This window comes from Palaemon carinicauda, chromosome 1 (genome assembly GCF_036898095.1).
Source record: "Palaemon carinicauda isolate YSFRI2023 chromosome 1, ASM3689809v2, whole genome shotgun sequence".
Taxonomy (NCBI): domain Eukaryota; kingdom Metazoa; phylum Arthropoda; class Malacostraca; order Decapoda; family Palaemonidae; genus Palaemon; species Palaemon carinicauda.
In genome coordinates this window covers 140,585,094-140,607,565 of record NC_090725.1, presented here as the reverse complement: position 1 = coordinate 140,607,565, position 22,472 = coordinate 140,585,094, and the positions used below count along the sequence as shown (strand labels likewise).

The following is a 22,472-nucleotide window of genomic DNA, read 5'->3' as shown; positions in this document are numbered from 1 at the left end:
TATAAGAAAAATAATTTCGAGATATGAATTCACACAGAAGAATAAAGAGCAATGATTTTTATTCTTCTGTGTAGATGCTATTTCTTCTAAAATGTTTATCATATATTTTCTTAATGATACAATTATCATTACCATTTTGGAGTTTTTACATACAATTATCTATTCATGACATTATGAATCCTTTTTAACAATAACAACAATACTACTACTACTAATGACAATAGTCATATATATCATAAATTTATATATGGGTTCATTTATGTGAGATATTAATAAAAAAGGAAATTGACTGCATATGTTATTAATATAGAATGTTTATATCTTAAAAACAGAAAAAAAAATAGAGGATAAAGAATTCGGGAATGACCCAACCTGCTCAAAAAAAGAAAGAAAGAAAAAAAGACTTCTAACTTAAAGCTATGAAATCCATTTCCAGAGAACTGGTTGTATAAACAGGTCACCGTAAGGCATAAAGGGAAAAAAGCGTCCGAAAGATAGTCCAAATAACCAGGGCAAGCGTATTTGAAAGAAGTGGATGCTTATATTAAGCTATTATCTATATGGAAATAGAAGTGTCATCTATAACGCATCGAATACTCTTACAAACACTGCACAATTAACTTCTATCTCACATGTATTTTTGCTTTCTGAAAATTGAGGTAATTTTATTCTGGAGTGATTAAACCAAGGCTTGGTTGAACACCATCTAGCGTCTAGCCTATCCGTCACTTTAAAGCTTTAAAAGATTTAAAGGCCGCTCAATGAATGACACAGGCTAGGGACAGTGACATTGCCCTAGCTAGTGGGACAATGCCCTAGGCCTAGAGATTGACCATATCCATATGATCAGCACTCAAGCTCCCTCTCCAGCCAAGCTAGGACCAGGGAGGGCTGTATTAGAGGTTGTAGACACTAAAGAAACTATCAAGTTTGAGCGGGACTCGAATCCCAGACTGGCAAACGCCAGACAGGGACGTTTCCAATAGGCCATCACAATGTAATTTCATCTCCTTCCCAACGCAAAGTATTTTATACTTTTATTACTATTTTATATTTCATTCTAATTTTTTCCTACAGTATATGGTGGAAATACCTGAAAATACTGATCCATATTTTCCCTTATGCTAGTAGAAACGTAACAATCAAGTCGTTTCCAAAATTTATTTGTAAGTATAACGTCCTCGTGATTAACCAGTAATTCCTGGCCGTACTTTTAAACGAGTGGACAAGCTCCGAGATTGGATGCCCGTGAAAGTAATTTACTTGCCACTCAGTCTCAGCTGAATCACTAAAGAATAAAAAATTGATATGGATCATAAAATATCAATAAGTATGTTTCTTCTCATGAATTGAGACATGCGTTTTTTTTTTTTTTTAAGTATGATGGTTTTTTTGGGGTACGGCTGTAAATGCCGGGCAATCTGAACGAACGAATGAACGAAGTATAAGGGCTTACTTATACATCGTTTGGTAATAAAGATGGTTTTCCAGCTTAGGTGGCGTTACTTATGGTTCATTTTCCATTATTGAGTCATATAAGTAGCAAATAATGACATACGTGAGCATATCTGAGAGAGAGAGAGAGAGAGAGAGAGAGAGAGAGAGAGAGAGAGAGAGAGAGAGAGAGAGAGACCTAAAGTTCAAACCTTTCATGGCCGGGAAATGGAAACGATATTAATCAATGTAGCCACTTTATCTGGGTTCATGGTCTATCATCTGGAAGAATTATAATAAAATGGAGGAGGTAATGTTTTATGCAATATGCTAATGATCTCCTTCTTACCTCCAATACATTGTATGCGTCATATTATCGATCTTACCGAAAGAACAATTAAGCTTATGAATATATGTAGAGTAATCTATAATATCACTCATGTACAAAGCGGGCTGCGACTGTCTGATTTTTTCTCTGTCCAAAAGTATTGTATAATTTAATATGTTTATCATAATTGTGCCTACTTTTTCATGGAACACTTTATACTTTTTGTTCTTTTACTTATTTTGAAAAGCATTTTCAAGGTTTCACAAGACAGGAAGTCATGAGATAACCTAGTTTAGTTGCAAGTTTCATTAACACCTCTTTCATTAGAACTTCCTCTAAACTAAAAGTTTTAATCTGATTGTTGGACAAGAGTAAAATGGATACTTGACGTTGTATTCAACAGGTAACGAAATGTAGCGACAGTGTTAATTGTAATTAATTGAAGGAAGTTCGAGGCATGTAATGGTCAATGACAGGCAACAAGCATTTTCTCTTTACCCTTTTCTCTTCGTAAATCAAACAATGGGTAATACGTGATGCAAGTTTATTTTTACTGCCCGTACATTTTGTTTCTTATCTCTATGAGTTATGTAAGACGGCACCCACTGCCGTTTAACTGTATGATTGCATCAAGTAATTCATATTTTGTTTAGAATTGCTTAAATTCAAAACAACAGACTAGCAACAACTAAGAGCCATTATAATTCTCAATGATTTTGGGCTAAACCTAATTTTCAAAGAATTCTTTGTCTATAACACATAAATGCTCTTCGTAGTATACTGTATTTTTCATATAAGTATGATGCACTTTTTTGTTATTGCAATTACTGATAATCAAGAATTCTTCATTTTAAATCAGCATAGTAAAATGACTCTTCACATTTTAGATTAACTCAAAATACAGAGGTATTGCGGAATTATTGAACACGTTAAACATAATACAGAATGAATAGTAGTACCGATATCATTTTTACTAGTATGAAATTATATTCTCCCTAAAACTTATGGATTGCAGTTCTATACATGCTATAAATCAAAATCAGAATTTAGGATAGAAACAATTTTTTGATTCGCAACTACAGTTAGATAACAAATTTCTTAAATCTTTCCAAGAGAAGAATTTAGATTGTTTCCATAAAGTGAGTTTATAGAGATAAGGATCTGGAATTAATTTAACGGCTTAAGGAATAGTATCTTTAAGATTCATAAAGAATCATTTAAGATCAAAAGCACAATTAGATCTTTTAACTGCTTTTGAGAATCCTTGACATTTTTTACCTGCTTGTTGTATTAACACTACATACGCTGCAATATTATTCACTCACAATTCAATATATATTTATATATATACATATATATATATATAGGCCTATATTTATATATATATATACATATATGTATATATATATATATATACTGTATATATATATATATATATATATATATATATATATATATATATATATATATATATATATATATATATTAGGTCCTTTGATTGGTCAGATAGTACTACATTGGATCCCTCTCACTGGTTACGGCTAATTTTACCTTTGCCTACACATACACCGAATAGTCTGGCCTATTCATTCCACATTCTTCTGTCCTCATACACCTGACAACGCTGAGATTACCAAACAAATTTTCCTCGCTCAAGGGGTCAACTACTGCACTGCAATTGTGGCTACTTTCCTCTTTGTAAGGGTAGAAGAGATTCTTTAACTATGGTAAGCAGTTCAGGAGAAAGACATTCCGAAATCAAACCATTACTTTCTAGTCTTGGGTAGTGCCATACCCTTCCACTTTCTTGGGTTAGAGTTTTCTTGCTTGAGGGTACACTCAGGCACACTATTCCATCTTATTTCTCTTCCTTCTTTTTTTTTTAAGTTTTTATAGTTCGTATATGAAAGATCCAATTTAATGTTTATTACTGTTCTTGTAATAATTTATTTTGATTGATCATTACTTCTCTTGTAGTTTATTTATTTCTCTTTCCATAGATTGACTAAATTCATAGAGGATCCATTGGCTAGATACATCAAAGGATAGCCAGTTCCTCGTGATGCGCAGTGCCTATCTAACTAGGCAAGTGACCCTTGTGGTCCTTACCAATTCCAGTAAGATCAACCGCCAGGCATCAGGAGTAGAAGCCGAAGAGAAAGCTTGTCTATCTCGTTAAACCCAATCCGTTACCCTGATGCCAGTAACTTCATTGAGATTTAAGGGGGGGGGGGGGGGGTGCGCTTTCCGCCACACCCAAAGACTGGCGAGATCTTGCGGAAGCCTTTTGCATCAGTAGGCGTAGGAAGAGATGATGATGATGAGTTAATTTATTTCCTTGTTTCCTTTCCTCACTGGGATATTTTTCCCTGTTGGAGCCCTTGGGCTTATAGCATCTTGTATTTCCCACTAGGGTTTTACCTTAGCTTGTAATAGTAATAATAATAATGATAATAATAATAATAATAATGATAATGATAATAATAACAATAATAATAATATATATCATCATCATCATCATAATTTCCTCCGACGTTTATTGCCGCAAAGGTCCTCGGTTAGATTTCGCCAGTCGTCTCTATCTTGAGCTTTTAAAAAATACTTCTCCATTCATCATCTCCCACTTCACACTTCATAGTCCTCAGCCATGTAGGCCTGGATCTTTCAACTCTTCTAGTGCCTTGTGGAGCCCAGTTAAATGTTTGGTGAACTAATCTCTTTTGGGGAGTGCGAAGCGCAAACCATTTCCAAATACCCTTCATCATGAGATCCTTCACATATGGCACTCAAATAATCTCTCTTATAGTTTAATTTCTAATCCTTTCCTGCCATTTACTCCCATTATTCTTCTGAGGGCTTTGTTCTCAAACCTACAAAATCTGTTGGATATTGTTTCATCGTCATACCATGACTCATGTCCATACAGTAACACCAATCTCAGTAAAGTGATATATAGCCTGATATTTATATGAAATTAAAGGCGATTCAGTTTCCAAATTTTACTTAACCTAGCAATTGTCTGATTAGCATTTTCAATCTTTCATTAAACTCAAATTCCAAAGATCCTGTATTAGAGATCTCAGTATTTAAATACTTAAATTATCCCACCTCATTAATCCTTTCTCCATCCAATGATATTTCATCTTCCATTGCATATTCCGTTCTCATCATCTTTGTCTTTCTTCTATTTATCTTGAGCCCAACCTTATGTGATATTTCATGCATTCTGGTAAGCAGGCTTTGCAAGTCCTGTGGTGTTCTGCTAATAAGGACAGCATCATCTGCATACTCTAGGTCAGCTAGCTTCCTGTTACCAATCCAGTCCAATCCTTCTCAACCCTCTCCAAGTGTTCTACCCATTACAAAATTCATGAGGAGGTTAAACAACATAGGTGACAACACATTCCCTTAGAGTACTCCATGGTTCACCGGAAATTCATTTGATAGGATTCCACTAACATTAACTCTGCACTAGCTATGCTCATGAACAGGCTTTATCAAATTTACATATTCAAGAGGAACTCCATAGTAACGCAAGACTCTACAAAATTAGCTGGTGCACAGTATCAAGGGCTTTTTCATAGTCCACAAATGCCATCAAAAGTGGATTTCTATACTCTACACATAGCTGTACAGTTTGTCTTAAAATGTATATTTGGTCAGTAAAACTTCTACCTTTTCTAAATTCTACTTGTTAATCTCTCAGCTTTCCATCAATCTTTCTCTCTAATCTCTTTCGAATGAGCATACTATATATTTTCATGACAACTGACGTAAGTGTTATGCTTCTGTAATTATTGTAAACACTCAGATCTTCTTTCTGGCATTTCCACCAGCACTCCTAGCTCCTATTCATCAGGATTTGCCTCTTCACGCCACATTCTACAAAATAATCTTGTATGTATTCTGTGAGTCACTTAATTTTCACACAAACACGCACACACACAAACACACACACATACACACACACACACACATATATATATATATATATATATATGTATATATATATATATATACACACACACACACACACACACACATATATATATATATATATATATATATATATATATTTATATATATATATATATATATATATATATAATACTAATGGTGAGTCAGAGTTCACACCATCCACGACCAAGGCCAAATTCAAAGGCACGTCATCCAACACCAATTAAAACCATCCTGTGACAAGACTTAGTTCGAGCATTATATTTAGACTGAGGCGGGGTACAAGTCTACTCTATCTAACACCACGAATGAGTTTAAACAATCAGAGGTCAACAACGAGTCCGCTTGAACATTATCCGAAACTAGGAGTGATTCCGAGTCCACACCATCCAAGTCATTGTAACAGTTCATATTTAGACTGCTCGAGATCAAATCCACATGCCTAAATCCAAAAGTTGATGTCTAGATTTGCTTTTTATTCTCGTACTAAATTTTTACAAAAAAACAATAATATAATTAATTTATCAGACAATGCAACATTATTGTGAGAGAAATCTTAACGATGAAAGTCAATGAGACACTGGAAAAGGAAATTTTAGATATCAGTGATATATCAGTATTCAAATAATGTCTTTGTACATTATATATTCTTCACCCTGATATTCAAAGTGTTAATCGTTATGTAATGCAGAATTAAATATCTGTACGAGTAATTATACTGATAAGTTTATACTGAGACCTATTACTGTTTTGATTTAAACTGTTAAATTTTTCAAATGAATCAAGTAGCCTAAGTCTACATTGTAGATTTTATTCACAAAAATAGAATGTCTAGTCATCTCTCTCTGGTATTAGATATATATAGGTCTTTGTCAACTATGCTAAGAATTAATAATTGCAAGTTGATAACAAAACTAATAGTTCAGCTGATATTCATACTGATGAATTAATGTGGTAATTAGAAATGTACTTTTTAAACTACACGTAATAAACCAGAGGCCATCTGTATTTACTGCATTGAATATCTGTCCTTTATAAAATTAGCACCCGCATGTGGCAGGTAGATGCGGGTATGGGGGACACAAGGTCAGTTACGTTAGAGGATCTTGAAATAAGAGAGATAGAATGATATGGTAATGTCGCCAAATATCTCATTTTCATGGAAGATGCAGTTAAATCTGGGGAAAGCTAAAAGCTTTAACAATAATGTGTTCTAGCAAACATTCAGTACCTATTTATTAACTTTTAGGTATTTCTAAAACGTACGCACAACACATATATTGTAGAATCCACGAATTGATCCCGGACCCAATCAGTACAAATGGACACATATCCCTGAAGTTATTTCATATTTGAGGAGGGATTTATAATGGACGATTTATACGCACAGGAGCAAATTTTTTGACAAAATTACAGGATGAAACCTTAGAAAAAAAGTTGAAATTATTGCTTTTCAATCTATTAGTTTATACGGACAACCATTCAAATTTTGATACGCATAGAATCAAACATAGTTGAATGCCATCTGAATACCCAGAGTTATTTGGCTGTCGGTACCCGAATCGGACTGTCATTGTCTGTCGAGGTTCCAGGCACACCCCCTGACACGTCGGTAGCCGTCAACAACCGCATGTCTCGGAGGAGCTTGCTTTCTGACAGGAGAATGGGCGAGTCGGAAAGTCGAGGGGGGTTCTAAGGGGTGTGGCCATTAGATAACAATGACTTGGGCTTCCATTGTTTACGGGTCTTCGTAATCAGTAGATAGATTTGATTTTTTCCAAGCGATCGGTCGGTCGACCGAAGCAAATTCAAAAGCATGAAAATATTTATTCACCCGATCTTTTTCTTCTACTTTATCACGACGACAGGGAGATATTATTATATGGAAATCCAACTGTTTTTGGAAGGTTTTAACTATGCAATTTCCGCAGGACATTCTATTGCAGTTTTAGCGAACGTGTATTTACGTGCAATCGAAAGTTACATATTCACTAGGAGAACTATCCTCGAAAACATGTATGATTTCTAAGAAAGGACAGTGAAGGAGAGGACAAGAACGATAATGTTATTACTCTCCTCAGAGGCGATGATAAGATGCATCTGCAATATTTATTTTTTTTTCACGACTTTCTTTTAGCGAAAATATTCGAATTGCCTTCTTAACTGTAGTCATGGTATGTAAACCTTCATATTTATACCACAAAATGATAGCTTATTAACATTGCCTGGCTTAGTAATTGTACAATTTTGTTGACAGTTTCCTTATTATCTTTGAGCTATTTTGTGAGGCCGTATTTATAAGGTGGATTAATAATAATAATAATAATAATAATAATAATAATAATAATAATAATAATAATAATGATAATAATAATAATAATAATAAGGACGAAATATACGGAGGAACTGGACGGTAATCATTTTACAGTAAATGAAAACACCAATAATTATAATGCTGGTCTTAACATATCATCCAGTTATTATTATTTGTCAACATGAGTATAAATCATAATGGAATGCTAGAAATACACTATTAAATCGTTAAGCAATATTCAATTGAATTAAACAGCTAGCCATATGTATAATTAATCAAAGCAAAAAATATAAAGTTAAACACAAATAACGGATAAAACAAGCATGAGATGAAATTATTAATGGGGGAAATGCGGCATAACTTCACAAAAGATAACTAAAGCATGTATCTTTTAGCAATTTTCTTAATGATCATATAGCTGTTAAAAAGACCGAAAGCTCCGATTTTTACATAATATAACATAAGGTTCCCAGGTTGCAGCAAACATTTAATAGAATAACGAGAACCCAGCATTGGCATATTGTAACTTCAATTGATTTCATTACTCTTATTACAGTAAGAGCCAAGGCTCATCATCCTTGGTTGGAAAAGATGAATGATACAAGACCAAGAGCCCCAATAGATAAAGGAACCCACATGACTAAGGTAACGAAACTGACATGTAATGAATAATATAAATATTGAATAATAAAAAATAAAGCAAATTGGTATAAATAGCAAAATTGAATATAGAAGTAGCAGATCAACCATGAACCGATAATTTTAAAATTCATTCCAGAAAAGCAGTGTGGTTGTGGTGGCCTATTGGAAACGTCCCTGCCTAGTGATCTGCCGGACTGGGGTTCGAGTTACGCTCAAGCTCGATAATTTCTTGTAGTGTCTGCAACCTCACTATCCTAGTGAGCTAATCATGGAGGTATTAGGGTGAGCCTATAGGTCAACCTGCTGAGCCATCAGCAGCCATTGCCTGGCACTCCCTGGTTCTACCTTTGGTGGAGAGGGGGCTAGGGAGCTGATGATATGTATATGGTCAGTCTCTAGGGCATTGTCCTCCTAGCTACGGCATTGTCACTGTCCTTTGCCTCTGCCGTTCATGAGTGACCTTTAAAACACCCAGTTTGAATTTCTGCAACTATTCTACCGATCCAAATGTTATCAGGGAGATACTAATATTTGTGGGATTAAAGGAAATTTTGGTAACTACTGTGCATTAATGTTTTGAGCAGCATTAGGTGATCTGTTTTTCAAGTGATGCCTAAAAATGGGATCGATGGTAAAAGCAAGTATTAGAAGATAAAAATAATCAATTAGGTAAGTTATATATCTAAAGTGAATCAGAGCGGAAAGGACACTGCAATATCACCTAATTCATCCCATTTTTGGTAATGTTACAGTTCAGCCATATTCTCAACTGAACCCAGTACTATTTGACGCAACTCTGTGGAATGAGGAACAGGCATATCAACGGAAAGCGGTTTAAGCTGAAAGAACTAGAAAGATGCATTATCCTTATAAGTTTAGCCGATGACGGAGGGATAGAAGAAGCTGTTAACTTACCAGTGATGTTGGAGAACTATATTATGATTCAGGTTGGTTTTATCAATAGATTTTTCTGGCTAGTTTATAAACTATTTACTTAACGTTCAAAACCTTTTTGTTTATTTTGAAATGCTCTCCCGTACGAGTTGCCAAATTACAATATATCATCGATGAAGATTTTCATCGGGGTAGAATGAACTTAAAACAATGATATAATGATGTTTTATTAATGTAACGAAAGTCAGAATTAATTCTAAACCTCCTTTTATTAATTCAACGGTACAAGATATTTCAGACTACAGACTATGGCAAAAAAAGGGAAAGCTTGCGAAAATCCAACTTCAAACCATTTTAAAGATCCTAGGAAGATGTACAAAATTATATTGGAAAAAATTTCATACGAGTGGTAGAACCAACGCTCAGGGGAAAGTTTAACGAATATCATCATCCCCGTAGATAAACAAAACACTTTTGGCATAATTTTGTCAACATTAGAGTAGAGTACCTACATTAGATTACATTTAAGTATTGTAAAAAAAATAACTTGGAATCGAAAATAACAGAAAATCGTAAAATTTTTAAAATCATCTAGCGAAAACTGCGTATAATATATACTAATCAAGAAGATAATATTAGTATTAATGGTGTCAATTTCATCCATAGTTGACTATATCAATCATTGATTCATACTATATACCTATTAACGTCAACATATTAAGATAAAGGCAAGCGAATAACCAGAAAAGTTTTTTAAAAACACCATAAACACAAAAGGTTCTGGAACGTAACAATTTGGAACACCAGACAAAGCTCTCTACTGTCAACCATTTAAAAACTAAAAGCAAAATGAATAACGTTGTTTTCAGAAGCTGAGTTGCGAGTTTCTTTCTTAAAAAATGTTGTGAATAACCAAGTCAAAGGCAGTGTTATGTTACACCCTTATAAGATTTGGCTAATAACAATTGATGGTTGAGTCTCGGACACCATTTATATGCAATGTAATGAACCAGAACAGCAATAACATCATCACTTCATACAAGTTTTTTTTTTCTTTTTAATTTCCCTTTATTTCTGTGCGATATGGCATACCGTACATTTTGTAGTCTCGTAGGTTTTTGAAATGCATCAGAAGTAATATAATGATATAATGGAGGTAGTCAGCAAAATGGATTAACTTATGAAGAAAGACTTAATAAAAGGGTTAATGTTTAAGAATGCCTAGTATGTATTATATTGATTAACTGCAGGAATAATTTATCTGAATCAGTTTCCTTCTGGTAATAAAATCAATAGAACAAATGGCATTAGATGATCCATCTTTCTGTAATTCAGATAGTGATAATATCCGCTGGACACATTATTATTATTATTATTATTATTATTATTATTATTATTATTTATACCCGCCAAGCCACAACCCCAGTTGGAAAAGCAAGATGCTTCAAGCCCAGGGGCCCCAACAGGGAAAATAGCCCAGTGAGGAAAGGAATATAAACTGCTCCTTATGTTTCGTTTCTGATTATTACAGTTTCTCATCATCTTATTAGTTTTTAATTTTACTTGATTCGTTGGACACCATTTAATACTAAAAATACTATTTATTATAATTTTTAATATCCAACTAAGGACATAAGTAACCAAGTAAAAGAGGGTGAGAAAAAAGTTAATCTTAAACCGACGCGAAGTGGACTGCTTACCTCTCCAATGATGAGTATTATGAAATAGAGAAAACACAAAGAGGTAGACTGAGGGTTCCGATTTCGGCAATTATCGAATTGTGAACACTAATTTCAATGTTTCAGAAACTGTGAAACTCCGACGGCATCCCTGTACAAGAGATATTGCATTTGTTTATTTTTCACTCTTCGCTACCGTTGTAGTTTTTCACTGGTATCACCTTGCGGCATTTACTGTTTTTGTTTATTAACGAAAAAAGATGATAGAAAACGCACTTAAGATAAGAATAAGAAGAGTAGGTAGAAAAGCAGTCAAATCCATTCGCTAACTCCTACGCTGTGGTCACGGGAGAGACGGCACATATCGATGACGTCATGGCTACCTTGCGGTCAGGTGGTTTAAGGGTATGGGTATCTACTCACCAAACTTCAGTTTAACCTCCGCTTTGGTTCGGACCAGACTTGCCAGACGGGCTTTGTGGAAGGTTTTATTTCGTAAGATTGGCACTCGCACCGCGATGAAATCACGTGAGTTGCAATCATACTCATTTCGCGTAGGTTAAATGTGATAACAAGGCCATCTAAATTATTTCTTTTTTATCTTTACCCTCCATATGTCAAGATGGTCTTTTAATGAAGATAATTTTTGATGAGAATATAAAAATCATATATGATCTCTAACAAGGATTTATTTCAAAATTTTCCGGTTCGGTGTAAGCAAATCATAACAAATGTGTCTGACTCTCCGAGTAGTTTGAAAAAATTACATATTCTCTTAATTTTTGGAAATTTGTTATGAATTTTTTTCCTTTTTATACTGCGCATTTAGTGTTTCAAATCATGGATATACATATATCAGTAAAACTGCAAACCATTTTTACGGAATAAGTTGAGAATGATTAATGCTATGTGGCCAAATTTGTTCTTCTACCAGTCATTATTTGAAGGCTTATTTCAATCTAGCATGATATGCCACAAGTTGATACATGGTGACTATAGATAGATAGTTTGTTAACGATAAAACCACAGTAGTTAGTGTGTTTCGTGCATTGGTATTGAATTTTTGATAAGAGAGGTTTTCACTAATCCAAATTTTCTTATAGATAGTGATATATATATATGTAGCCTATATGTATATATATATATATATATATATATATATATATATATACATATATATATATATATATATATATATATATATATATATATATATATTAATTCTCATGTAATGAACATAAATAATAAAAATCTGTCGTGTATTTTGAATTATCAAAAACATACATTTGAAAATATTTGTAAAATGTGAATTTAGCTCTCGGAATATTTTCTTTTGTTACAGCTTACTGGTCGAAGAAGGTCGGAAGAGGTAATAAATAATAAGCATCTACAAAAGACGGCCTTCAAGAAATCGCAGATGCATGGAAGTTTTTTCCCTTAATATCTTTGTTCATTTTGATGAAAAGTTCGTTCCAGTTTTCGTGGCAAAATGTGACGTGATAAGAACGTATAGCTATATTGAGTTGAAGTCGTTAAGTGTTTCAGGCGAGTGTTTTATTTCCTAGTGCATTTCAATTCATCAGTTGCTTGTGCAAACAGTTAAAGAAAAGTTTACTGAAAAAAAGGACAGTTTGACTACAGAAAAAATAAGCGGAGAATAATGGCAACGTTTACGCATACTATTGCTTCAACGAAGATAGAGGAAAAATACAGTCTTAGACCTCGCTCTGGCTCCCAGAGAATACAAATAGGCAGATTTCGAGAGTTGTCCTCTGGTAAAGGAGTGTTAAAATCAGCAAAGTCGAGGGTAGCACCGCTTTCGAAGTACAGACGAAAGACTGCCAATGCCCGGGAAAGACACAGGATGAAGGAAATCAACAACGCATTTGAGACTCTCCGGAAGACCCTTCCTGATTTCTGTGAGCGGACAGCTTGTTCCATGACCAAGATTACCACCCTAAAACTAGCTGCTAACTACATCCAAGCTCTTTCTCACCTGCTGGAAGAGGCAAACCCAAGAGACCCGTCATACATCGTCCAACAGAGGGAAGGAACCCAAAGCGTAAGCTCAAGGGTTCCACACGTCCTATCAACTGACGACAGGGAAAAATTCCTATCAAAGCAGTCCTCCACGTTGTACCATCATCCCATAGATGCATCCCACGTCACGAGTGTCAAATCTTCGGACTCCTCCTCTACCTCGTCTCCTGCCAGGTGCTCCCTCAGTAGTATCAATGACTTTTGTGACGTGTTATCGGAGAGTTCCAGTTTTTTTGACGACTCCCTTGATACGTTAGATGATATTCCAATCCTTCAGGAGGTTTTTTCTTTTCCTGTTCTTCTAGGGAATGATGGGGATATCCTGCTGCTGGAATCCTGATATCCCAGATTTTCACAAGTGTTGTAAGATAGAGAGACTGAATGAACTACAGTTTGATATAATTTTCTTATCATTCCTTGTGCATAATTTATTCATAGATAACATAATTTACATATAGATAGTAGCATAGCTTTTAAGAATAACGATACTTTTCCTACAAAACTTTTTTGCAGAAAGGAAATAATAGTGCTTTGGATTCATGTAGATATTAACTTTCAATATCTAATATAATCCATCATCATTGGTTCGTAACTAAGAGGATCATACCTGCAGCAATGCAATTCATGACGATTGTAATGCAAGTCCTCCTTAAATTCTCAGAAAAAGAATCCCTTATTGAAATTTAGATAACTTTTTTTTTTATTGTAAGTTGAGATAATTAAATGATCTTATTTCTAATTTGAAATAAAACTCATAAACAGAAGATATTCTCGATATTTTTCTATATTGATATTTTGCTTTTTTAAAATATTTTTTATACCTATTGCCTATTAACTATTAAACCTTATTTAATTCTATTCTTTTACTTTCCTTATTCCAAAAAGATATTAATAAAAAGAAAGTAAAATTATGGATCAAGTTATTCTTTCGACACAGATTTCCCTCGCATTAAACCGAATTCAACTAGTTATGGAAGTGATTAAACTTACATGAGGGGTTGGGGTAGTTGGTTTACATTATCCTCCAGGAAAAACGTCTTCATCATTTATCATACTATCCAATATTTGTTTTCATACCAAGGCGCTTAATTTTTTATTCACTACTAATCTTTACTAATTCTTACAGACATGATTTTTTATTCGCTAATGCATGAAAAGGCAAGCTTAAACCGGTTCCATTATTAGTGCGGAGGGAGATATAGATATACAAAAAAAAAAAAAAAGAAACCGTTGTACAAGCGTGTATGAAACACGTGCGGTACATGGCTCCCCGCACCCAAAGAGACATACATTTAGAATATGACACCTTGCTTGCCGATTCTAATTTTTCCATGTTTTTAGTGTTCAAACTTTTATTGAAGAAACATCGGACCACCTCAATTTGAAAATCATTGCAACAATTAAATTGTTTCATATGTTTCATTTAATATAATCTTAATTCACAAATGATTTATTATGATAGTATTTAAATTTTGTTTATTTCTAGTACTAACTCCTGCAACCTACAATGCCAAATGAACACTAATTTTAGACGGAACTTTCGGTTTTTCGTATGTACATTTTGCAATGAAAATGAATAGATCAGTTTATCTTTATAAAGGCACAATACCTTTATCGAAAGCTTGGAGTATGATATGTCTTTCAAGTGTCCTTCTTAGAACCAGCATCAGTTCAACCGAGCTGGGAAAGGTTAAATTTACTCCTTCAATAAAAAAAAATTAACTATTTTTTCTCCCTCTTTCCCGAGCCGTTGGGTACGATCATCCTCTAACATCCCTTATTGAAAATACACACACATACACACACACACACACACACACACACACACACACACATATATATATATATATATATATATGCATATATATATATATATATATATATATATATATATGCATATATATATCTATATATATGTATATATACATATATATATATATATATATATATATATATATATATATATATATATATGTATGTATATATATATTTATAATATTCAACTACTAAAAGTTTTTGATATCTAATTCTCTCTGCCTCAGGATCCCAGACCAGAGGGGAAATCATATATTAGACAACTGCAGAATACTTACTCAAACTTTTCGGTAGTTTTTGATTGAAATATCTTCAATTACTTTTTTCAAACTGTCGAAATTACATTGATTTATGGATGAGTCTATCAGTGATAACACAGAATGTAAGTAAGGAAATTAACACGTCGTAAAATGAACAGACTTTCAAAACCCTCATTCCTCGAAAAGGATCTGTTTAAAGTTTCGACGACAATTGCAACCATGAAAGAATTGTCGACAAAAATGGCGTATAATTACTTAAATACAAACACAGTTTCATTCTTTCACATCAACTCATCCCCTCTCCTAAATACAACTCGCTGGTTCGGCAATTTGTGGGAGAGCGTGGTTTATGAGTGTACCTCTTGTGATTCCCTCTTTCACTATAGTATAACTATTTCCTCTTCCCCCTGAGCGTGGCAGTAAATATAATTATACAGTATATATATATATATATATATATATATATATATATATATATATATATATATACAGTAGATATATGTATATATATACACATATATATATACACATATATATGTATATATATCATTATATATATATATATATATATATATATATATATATATATATATATATAGCAAAACTCTTTATTACCTAGAGGAAATAATAGACCTCTAAAACACATCTTCCAAGTCTTAAAACTTGAAATAAAGGGGTTGCGTTAAAATCTTCCAAGGAAAAAATAAAAGATGAAAACACTACTTGAAAGAGAGTAGATTTAAAACTTTCATTGAAACCCTCACTGGAAGTAGTTATATATATATATATATATATATATATATATATATATATATATATATATATATATATATATATATATATATTTTTTTTTTGTAAGCGTCACCCTGTATGGGTCAGACTGCTCAGTTAAATGAAGCCAGTTGACCGCGGGTCGGCCACGCCCAGGAATGGCAAGATACACCAAACCATAAGGATTAATAGGAACGCTTCTGCTATTTTTCCAATGTTTATTTCTATAATGGTTTTTTATGGTATAAACACATGTTAAAGGTAATTAACACTTAATATATACATAATACTTTACTTTATTACCTCGAAATAAAAGCTTTTTCATTATCATATATACATATAACATATTACTGACCCAAAATGTAAAGCTATTCCCTTTATATTTGTTAATTCTTTTGGTCATTATATGTTTTTAAATACTATTACTTATCAATAGGAATTACAGATCCATAAAATTAATGTTAAGTATAACTGGGGACTATTTACTGCAACCTGCGTTAAGTTTAACAGTAATGTGCTTACCAGCATAATTTTATATCACTTACAAATACTTTAAGCTATTACGTTATTCAACAAGTGGAATTGATTTCCCAATGGCTGTGTATCATATATTTGATTATTGACCTCAGAAAACTTTGTTTTGCATCTCTAAGCTGCCAAAATGGAACTTAACTAATTTATAGAAGTTTGCTCTCCGCCGTGATTTGTCGCAGGACAACATTTCCTTCATGTATTTTCACAAGTATTTCATATCGATTACAACATTTGATGGATAAAGAAATTTAATTTGATGATTTTGTCATTATAATTACAGTTTATTAATATTATTTAATCCATGTACACTTCACCCTGTAAAGACTTTTCTAACTTCAAAATAACCAAGCCTGCAATATAAGCTACTATTTCCCTTGAACATTTTGACAATTCGTAACGGTTCGAAGTATAATCATAATTATCTTCCTTTTTCCTCTGAATGTACTTTGTAAATCCCTTCTGAAATTCTTCCTTGAGACAGAAGCATTTATATGATTTACTACAACATCATTCTTTACGCTGCTTAAAGGAGTTAATATGGGCAATGACTCCAATGGCAAGCAGTTGCCATGAATGGTATCCAACTGTGTCGCTGTTGGTTTATCATTATTACCTCCCATGATTCTTACTTGACAAAAGAACATTTCATGGTGATCTTAAGGGAATTTTTAGGTCATTAAAAATGGCAGATGCAATATAATTTTCGTATAGAGTCTGAAGACTTCGTATGCAATATAGAAAACCAATGAATCCAGTTTTTGTATTGGATTTGAAGATTTCTTTACCATTTAGAAGTCTCTATGAACTTAAATATATTTTTGCTTTTATTTGAAAATATTTGATATAATCTGCATTACTTTCCTGAATTAGGCATTTAAATCCCTTGCCATTTAGTTTTATAGAATTCAATATGTCAAACAAGTTGTTGAATACCATTATGAAATTAACAGTAGCTTTACTTCCTTTAAATTTACTTAATCTTTTATCAAGACAGAACTTTAGCTGTACCGCTAGCTTAAAGTTCATCTTTTTTCTTTCTATTTTTGGGTAAAACGATTTGGTTTAAACGTTTAGAGAGTTCTTATTCTTGAACTCGTTTACCGAGTTACTGTTTACTACATCCGCTGGAAGTCTGTTCTATGTATTAGCTATTTTGCATATAAAGAAATTACCACATTTCGTGGTGTTGTATCTTTTCAGTTCCAGTTTGTATCCGTTACTTCTTAACCTATTTGTGCTAAGCGTGAACAGATTTTTGTAACCTACATTTGTTATTCCATTAAGAAATTTGAATGCCTCTAATAACTATCTCCTTAGTCGTCGAGTTTGTAGATCAAATAAGTTCAAATGTTTCATCCTCCGTCTATATCTATGTTGCCTTTGTGCTGGAACTAGTTTGGTGGCCCTAGCTTGTACTACTTCCAGTCTATCTATGATTCTATATCTTTCTGAAGCCCAGATTTGGACTCTGTATTCTAGATGAGGTTTTACTAGCGATGTGTACAGCTGAAGTACGGTGTCTTTGTTTCTGTATCTGAATTGTCCCCTTATGTAACATATTAGTTTTCGTGGTTTTTTCAACTTTCATGCTGTTTGGTAAACTTCAAACCTTTGCTAATAATAATGTCGAGATCTTCCTGGCCCACACTTTCTATTTCATTACCCAACAGTGAGTAATCTGTTTGTGGGTTACTTAACCTATGTGCATAACTTTGCATTTCCTACAGTTTAAAGGAATTTGCCATTTTCCGGACCATTTACCTAACTTAATTGGATCCTCCCTTAAGGGAGAATTGGGGGTTGGTGTAAATACAACATACCAAATTGCATAATAATTTCTTTCCACAGAGAGAGAGAGAGAGAGAGAGAGAGAGAGAGAGAGAGAGAGAGAGAGAGAGAGAGAGAGAGAGAGAATATATCTATGATAAGGCTTTAACTAAGCAAGTACTACATTTATTGCTGTATCGTACTCAGTGCCATTTTAGATTAATACAAAATAATGCTCAATAATTCTTGACATTTTTCTTGTCCATTATTAGAAATTTTGTAAGAATGAACCTACAGAACCGATTAACATACAAAAGATTTTAATGAATACTGTAATATATATATATATATATATATATATATATATATATATATATATATATATATACATATATATATGTATATATATAAATATATATATATATATATACATATATATATATGCATATATATATATATATATATATATATATATATATATATATATATATATATGCTCAATAATTCTTGACATTTTTCTTGTACATTATTAAAAATTTTGTAAGAATGAACTACAGAACCGAATTATATACAAAAGAATTCCATGAATACTGTAATATATGTATATATATATATATATATATATATATATATATATATATGCATATATATATAAATATATATATATATATACATATATATATGTATATATATATATATATATATATATATATATATATATAGTCTGTTTTTTTACGAGAGCTAATGAAAATATTTGACAATTCTATCCCAAGTGATATGCAATATATATTTCTTGAATGACAAAAAGAAACATGTGACATTTTGTCTTATACCCGTATAGTTCATACGCGATATCCCTAAAGATATAGGTCTTCAGTTACCCTTTAACCTTCCCTCTCTGACAGAGGAGAGCTACTAAATCATTGAATGATATTGATGTCAAGTGATTTGTTCTCCTGAGCGCCAAGGGAACTATATTTGAAGTGCGGGCATTTGCATACAAGCTTTGTTATCGTCAGTTATTCATGTTAATAGCCCGAGAGGAACGCTAACCTATGTTGTCTGACTTACCTCTAAGTCCATCAATGAATAAATTTCGTCCCGTGCAATGACTTCATTATGAGGGAATGCAAGATAGCTGATGTCTAGCAGCGCACTGCGATCACTTTACAACAATGGCGGCATTTTTCTTCCTCGTCATTTCTCTTACTCATGGAAGAACACAATAGCAGACAATACAAGAGAACTTGATGGATGGTATTGCTATAGAGCCGATGGGGCTCCGTCTTCCACCAGCCACATCACATGAGAAGAATTCTGTTCTACTGCAATCGGAATTGGTAATCTATTTGCACAAATTAATCAATGTTGAAAACGAACTGAAGATGAAGAAGGTAAATTTACAATTAAATCGTGCTTGCTTCTTTAGCATATGTTTGAACTCGACTTTTTTTTTTTTTTTTTAACCACCCGTGACCTGGTCGACCCAGCTGTATATTTCTGCACATGTTTCCTTGTCTTTTGGACGATTGAGTTACATTGATATTTACCACAAAATATTTTTCATATACTTTAGGTCACTTACATAAAAATATTAGTTACTATATATAAATTTATTCTTCATATTTTCATAAAAAAAACATGACATAACACATGATATAACACATTTTCGATACTTAGTCTAAAGATCCCTTGCAAGAACATTTGTATGCACGTATTATATTAAGTTATGACTGTTATGCTATATGGCATGGCGTTAGGGCGAGATCATTCAGCACTGAGGCCTAGCTGCCTAATACCCGGCAGTTGCACTTTGAAGTAAGAATTAAGAAGTTTTAAAGCAAGATGGAAACAACTAAGCGGGAACAGATACAATGCATAAGGTTAAAAATGGTTGCAGCTTTGGGACAAAGGAATGCTACGGACACTTATGCAATGGCTACATTACACTGCATAAGGTGCACTGAAGACATTAACGCCACATGGAGCTTATATGCCGAAGACTGAGCATAATTGTGATAAAACAATAAGTTTTAAGTGATGCTACGAAAAATATCAGTTTTTGAAATTAAAACGAGCTTTCATTATACAGTTTTTCAAAATCTTCTGAATGCCCCAAATAAAGTCGCAGGAAGGTATTGATTGTATGAAATTTATGGTGATTCTCATTTCGCATCAAAGCGGTATTAGTTATCTTTATTTATTTTTCTACAAAATCAGTTGATTATATTTAACGTCTGGGCCGTGGTAATATTATTGCCCCCAAATAAACTTTCATTTCATCTATTTTACTATTTGCATTGCTGCAAACAGCGTTGTTGGATAGAATGAATGAATGAATAAATGAAAGATTTGATGTTCTCTGACATCCTAGATGGATGGAGGGGAGAAAGGTCTGAGTGATAGTAGTATAAATGGGAGAGAGGCAAAAGAGCGTTCTAGAAATAAGAATGAATGACGAGTGAAGGTGACGCAGTTCTGGTAGGTCCTACTGCTTCCTTCGGTCGCCTTGGTGACCACTGAGGTGGCAGCAGTGGGGGGTTCAGCATGTGAAGCTTCATTTGTGGTGGTTAACGGGGGAGGGTGGACAGTGGCACCCTAGCAATACCAACCAAACTCGACTGAGCCCCTCGACTTTATGTCGGGTACCCAGATAATAGGGGGAAGTGCCTTAGTAAATAAAGATCACTTCATTTAGATAAGTGTGAGCAGTTTTATGATAATTCGACGGGTTGTTGAGAGGGGACATCTTCCTTTATAATTTTAGGATTTGTGATACTTTATTGCTTAAATTATCACAATTTTGTTGTTACAGCAAATATCAAGATATAGCATTAAAACATCATAGTTCTATTCTAAACTGTGTCCAGATAAATGAAAACTTCATGGGACAATTAGTTTCCAACTAATACTTGTGAATGACAAAGGGCGAAACTGATCCGAGTGCGTGAAGTGTGTTTTGCCTACGAATCTGTAGATAGTGATTGATAATATAAAAGAAGGCTTTGGATGTTCTTGGTAATATAGTGTCCCTAATCTATAGCTAAGCGGATCAAGCTTCAAGGAGAGTCAAGACACTTCATTAGATTTTAAGCTCTAGAGTATACCTGATTTAAAGATATAATTCCAAAATAAAGCATTTACATTTACTTATTGAAGGTGATTTCAATTGATAACTAATGTCTCATTTATCTCAAAAAATAAAAAAATATGCCATAGTATTTTTGGTTAAAGAAACTGACATAACTGTTAGTTGAGTATTCCAATAATTTTTCTTTTTCTGTGTGTGTTGCGACTAATAATTTTTTTCGGATGTGATGGTGCGTCGCTAATAATTTGCAGGGACCATAGTAGAGAAGAGGACACTGTATCATACACTTCTTAAAACTAAATTAGGGCAAATCTCTGCATAAACTTTAAAGTTTTTGGGTGTACCAAGTTTTGATTAATTGAGCAGACATATTCACTTTTAGGCATTAGCTTAAATCCTTTTTAAAAGTACGTTGCCTACTCTGATGTTATATGTTTAATAAATTGGTGATAAGGTCTTTTCCCTTATTCTTTTAAACTGAATTTATTTTAAATGGAATGATGAGATGTGAAATAGTATCATTTATATTTTTCCGTGTATATACATACACACACACACACACACACACATATATATATATATATATATATATATATATATATATATATATGTACACACACACACACACACACACACACATATATATATATATATATATATTATATATATATGTATGTATGTGTGTGTGTATGATACCAAATGGTATTTATGGTTTATTTAAAAAAAAGGAAAATTTGTGTATAAATATATATATATATATATATATATATGTATATATATATATATATATATATATATATATATATATATATATATATATTTTTTTCAAATAAACAACAAATACCTTTTGATAATACAGACGCATAAGGATATATTTTTTTTATGATAAGTACTTGTGCCCGGCTAAGAATTCAGACGGCACCGATTGAAACAAAGGTAACATTAA

General features: G+C 33.0%; 1 protein-coding gene across 1 annotated transcript; it reads left to right on the top strand.

Moving 5' to 3' along the window:
• The first annotated feature begins 12,613 nt into the window (after positions 1-12,613).
• LOC137643280 (neurogenic differentiation factor 1-like) lies at positions 12,614-14,034 on the top strand. The gene has a single exon (XM_068376122.1). It carries the CDS (start codon positions 12,909-12,911, stop codon positions 13,626-13,628), a length of 720 nt encoding a protein of 239 aa, XP_068232223.1. The 5' UTR covers positions 12,614-12,908; the 3' UTR covers positions 13,629-14,034.
• The last annotated feature ends 8,438 nt before the right edge of the window (positions 14,035-22,472 follow it).

Bases quoted from the DNA above. Each gene is read 5' to 3' on its own strand.
- LOC137643280 (XM_068376122.1), top strand. From the start codon at position 12,909: ATGGCAACGTTTACGCATACTATTGCTTCAACGAAGATAGAGGAAAAA.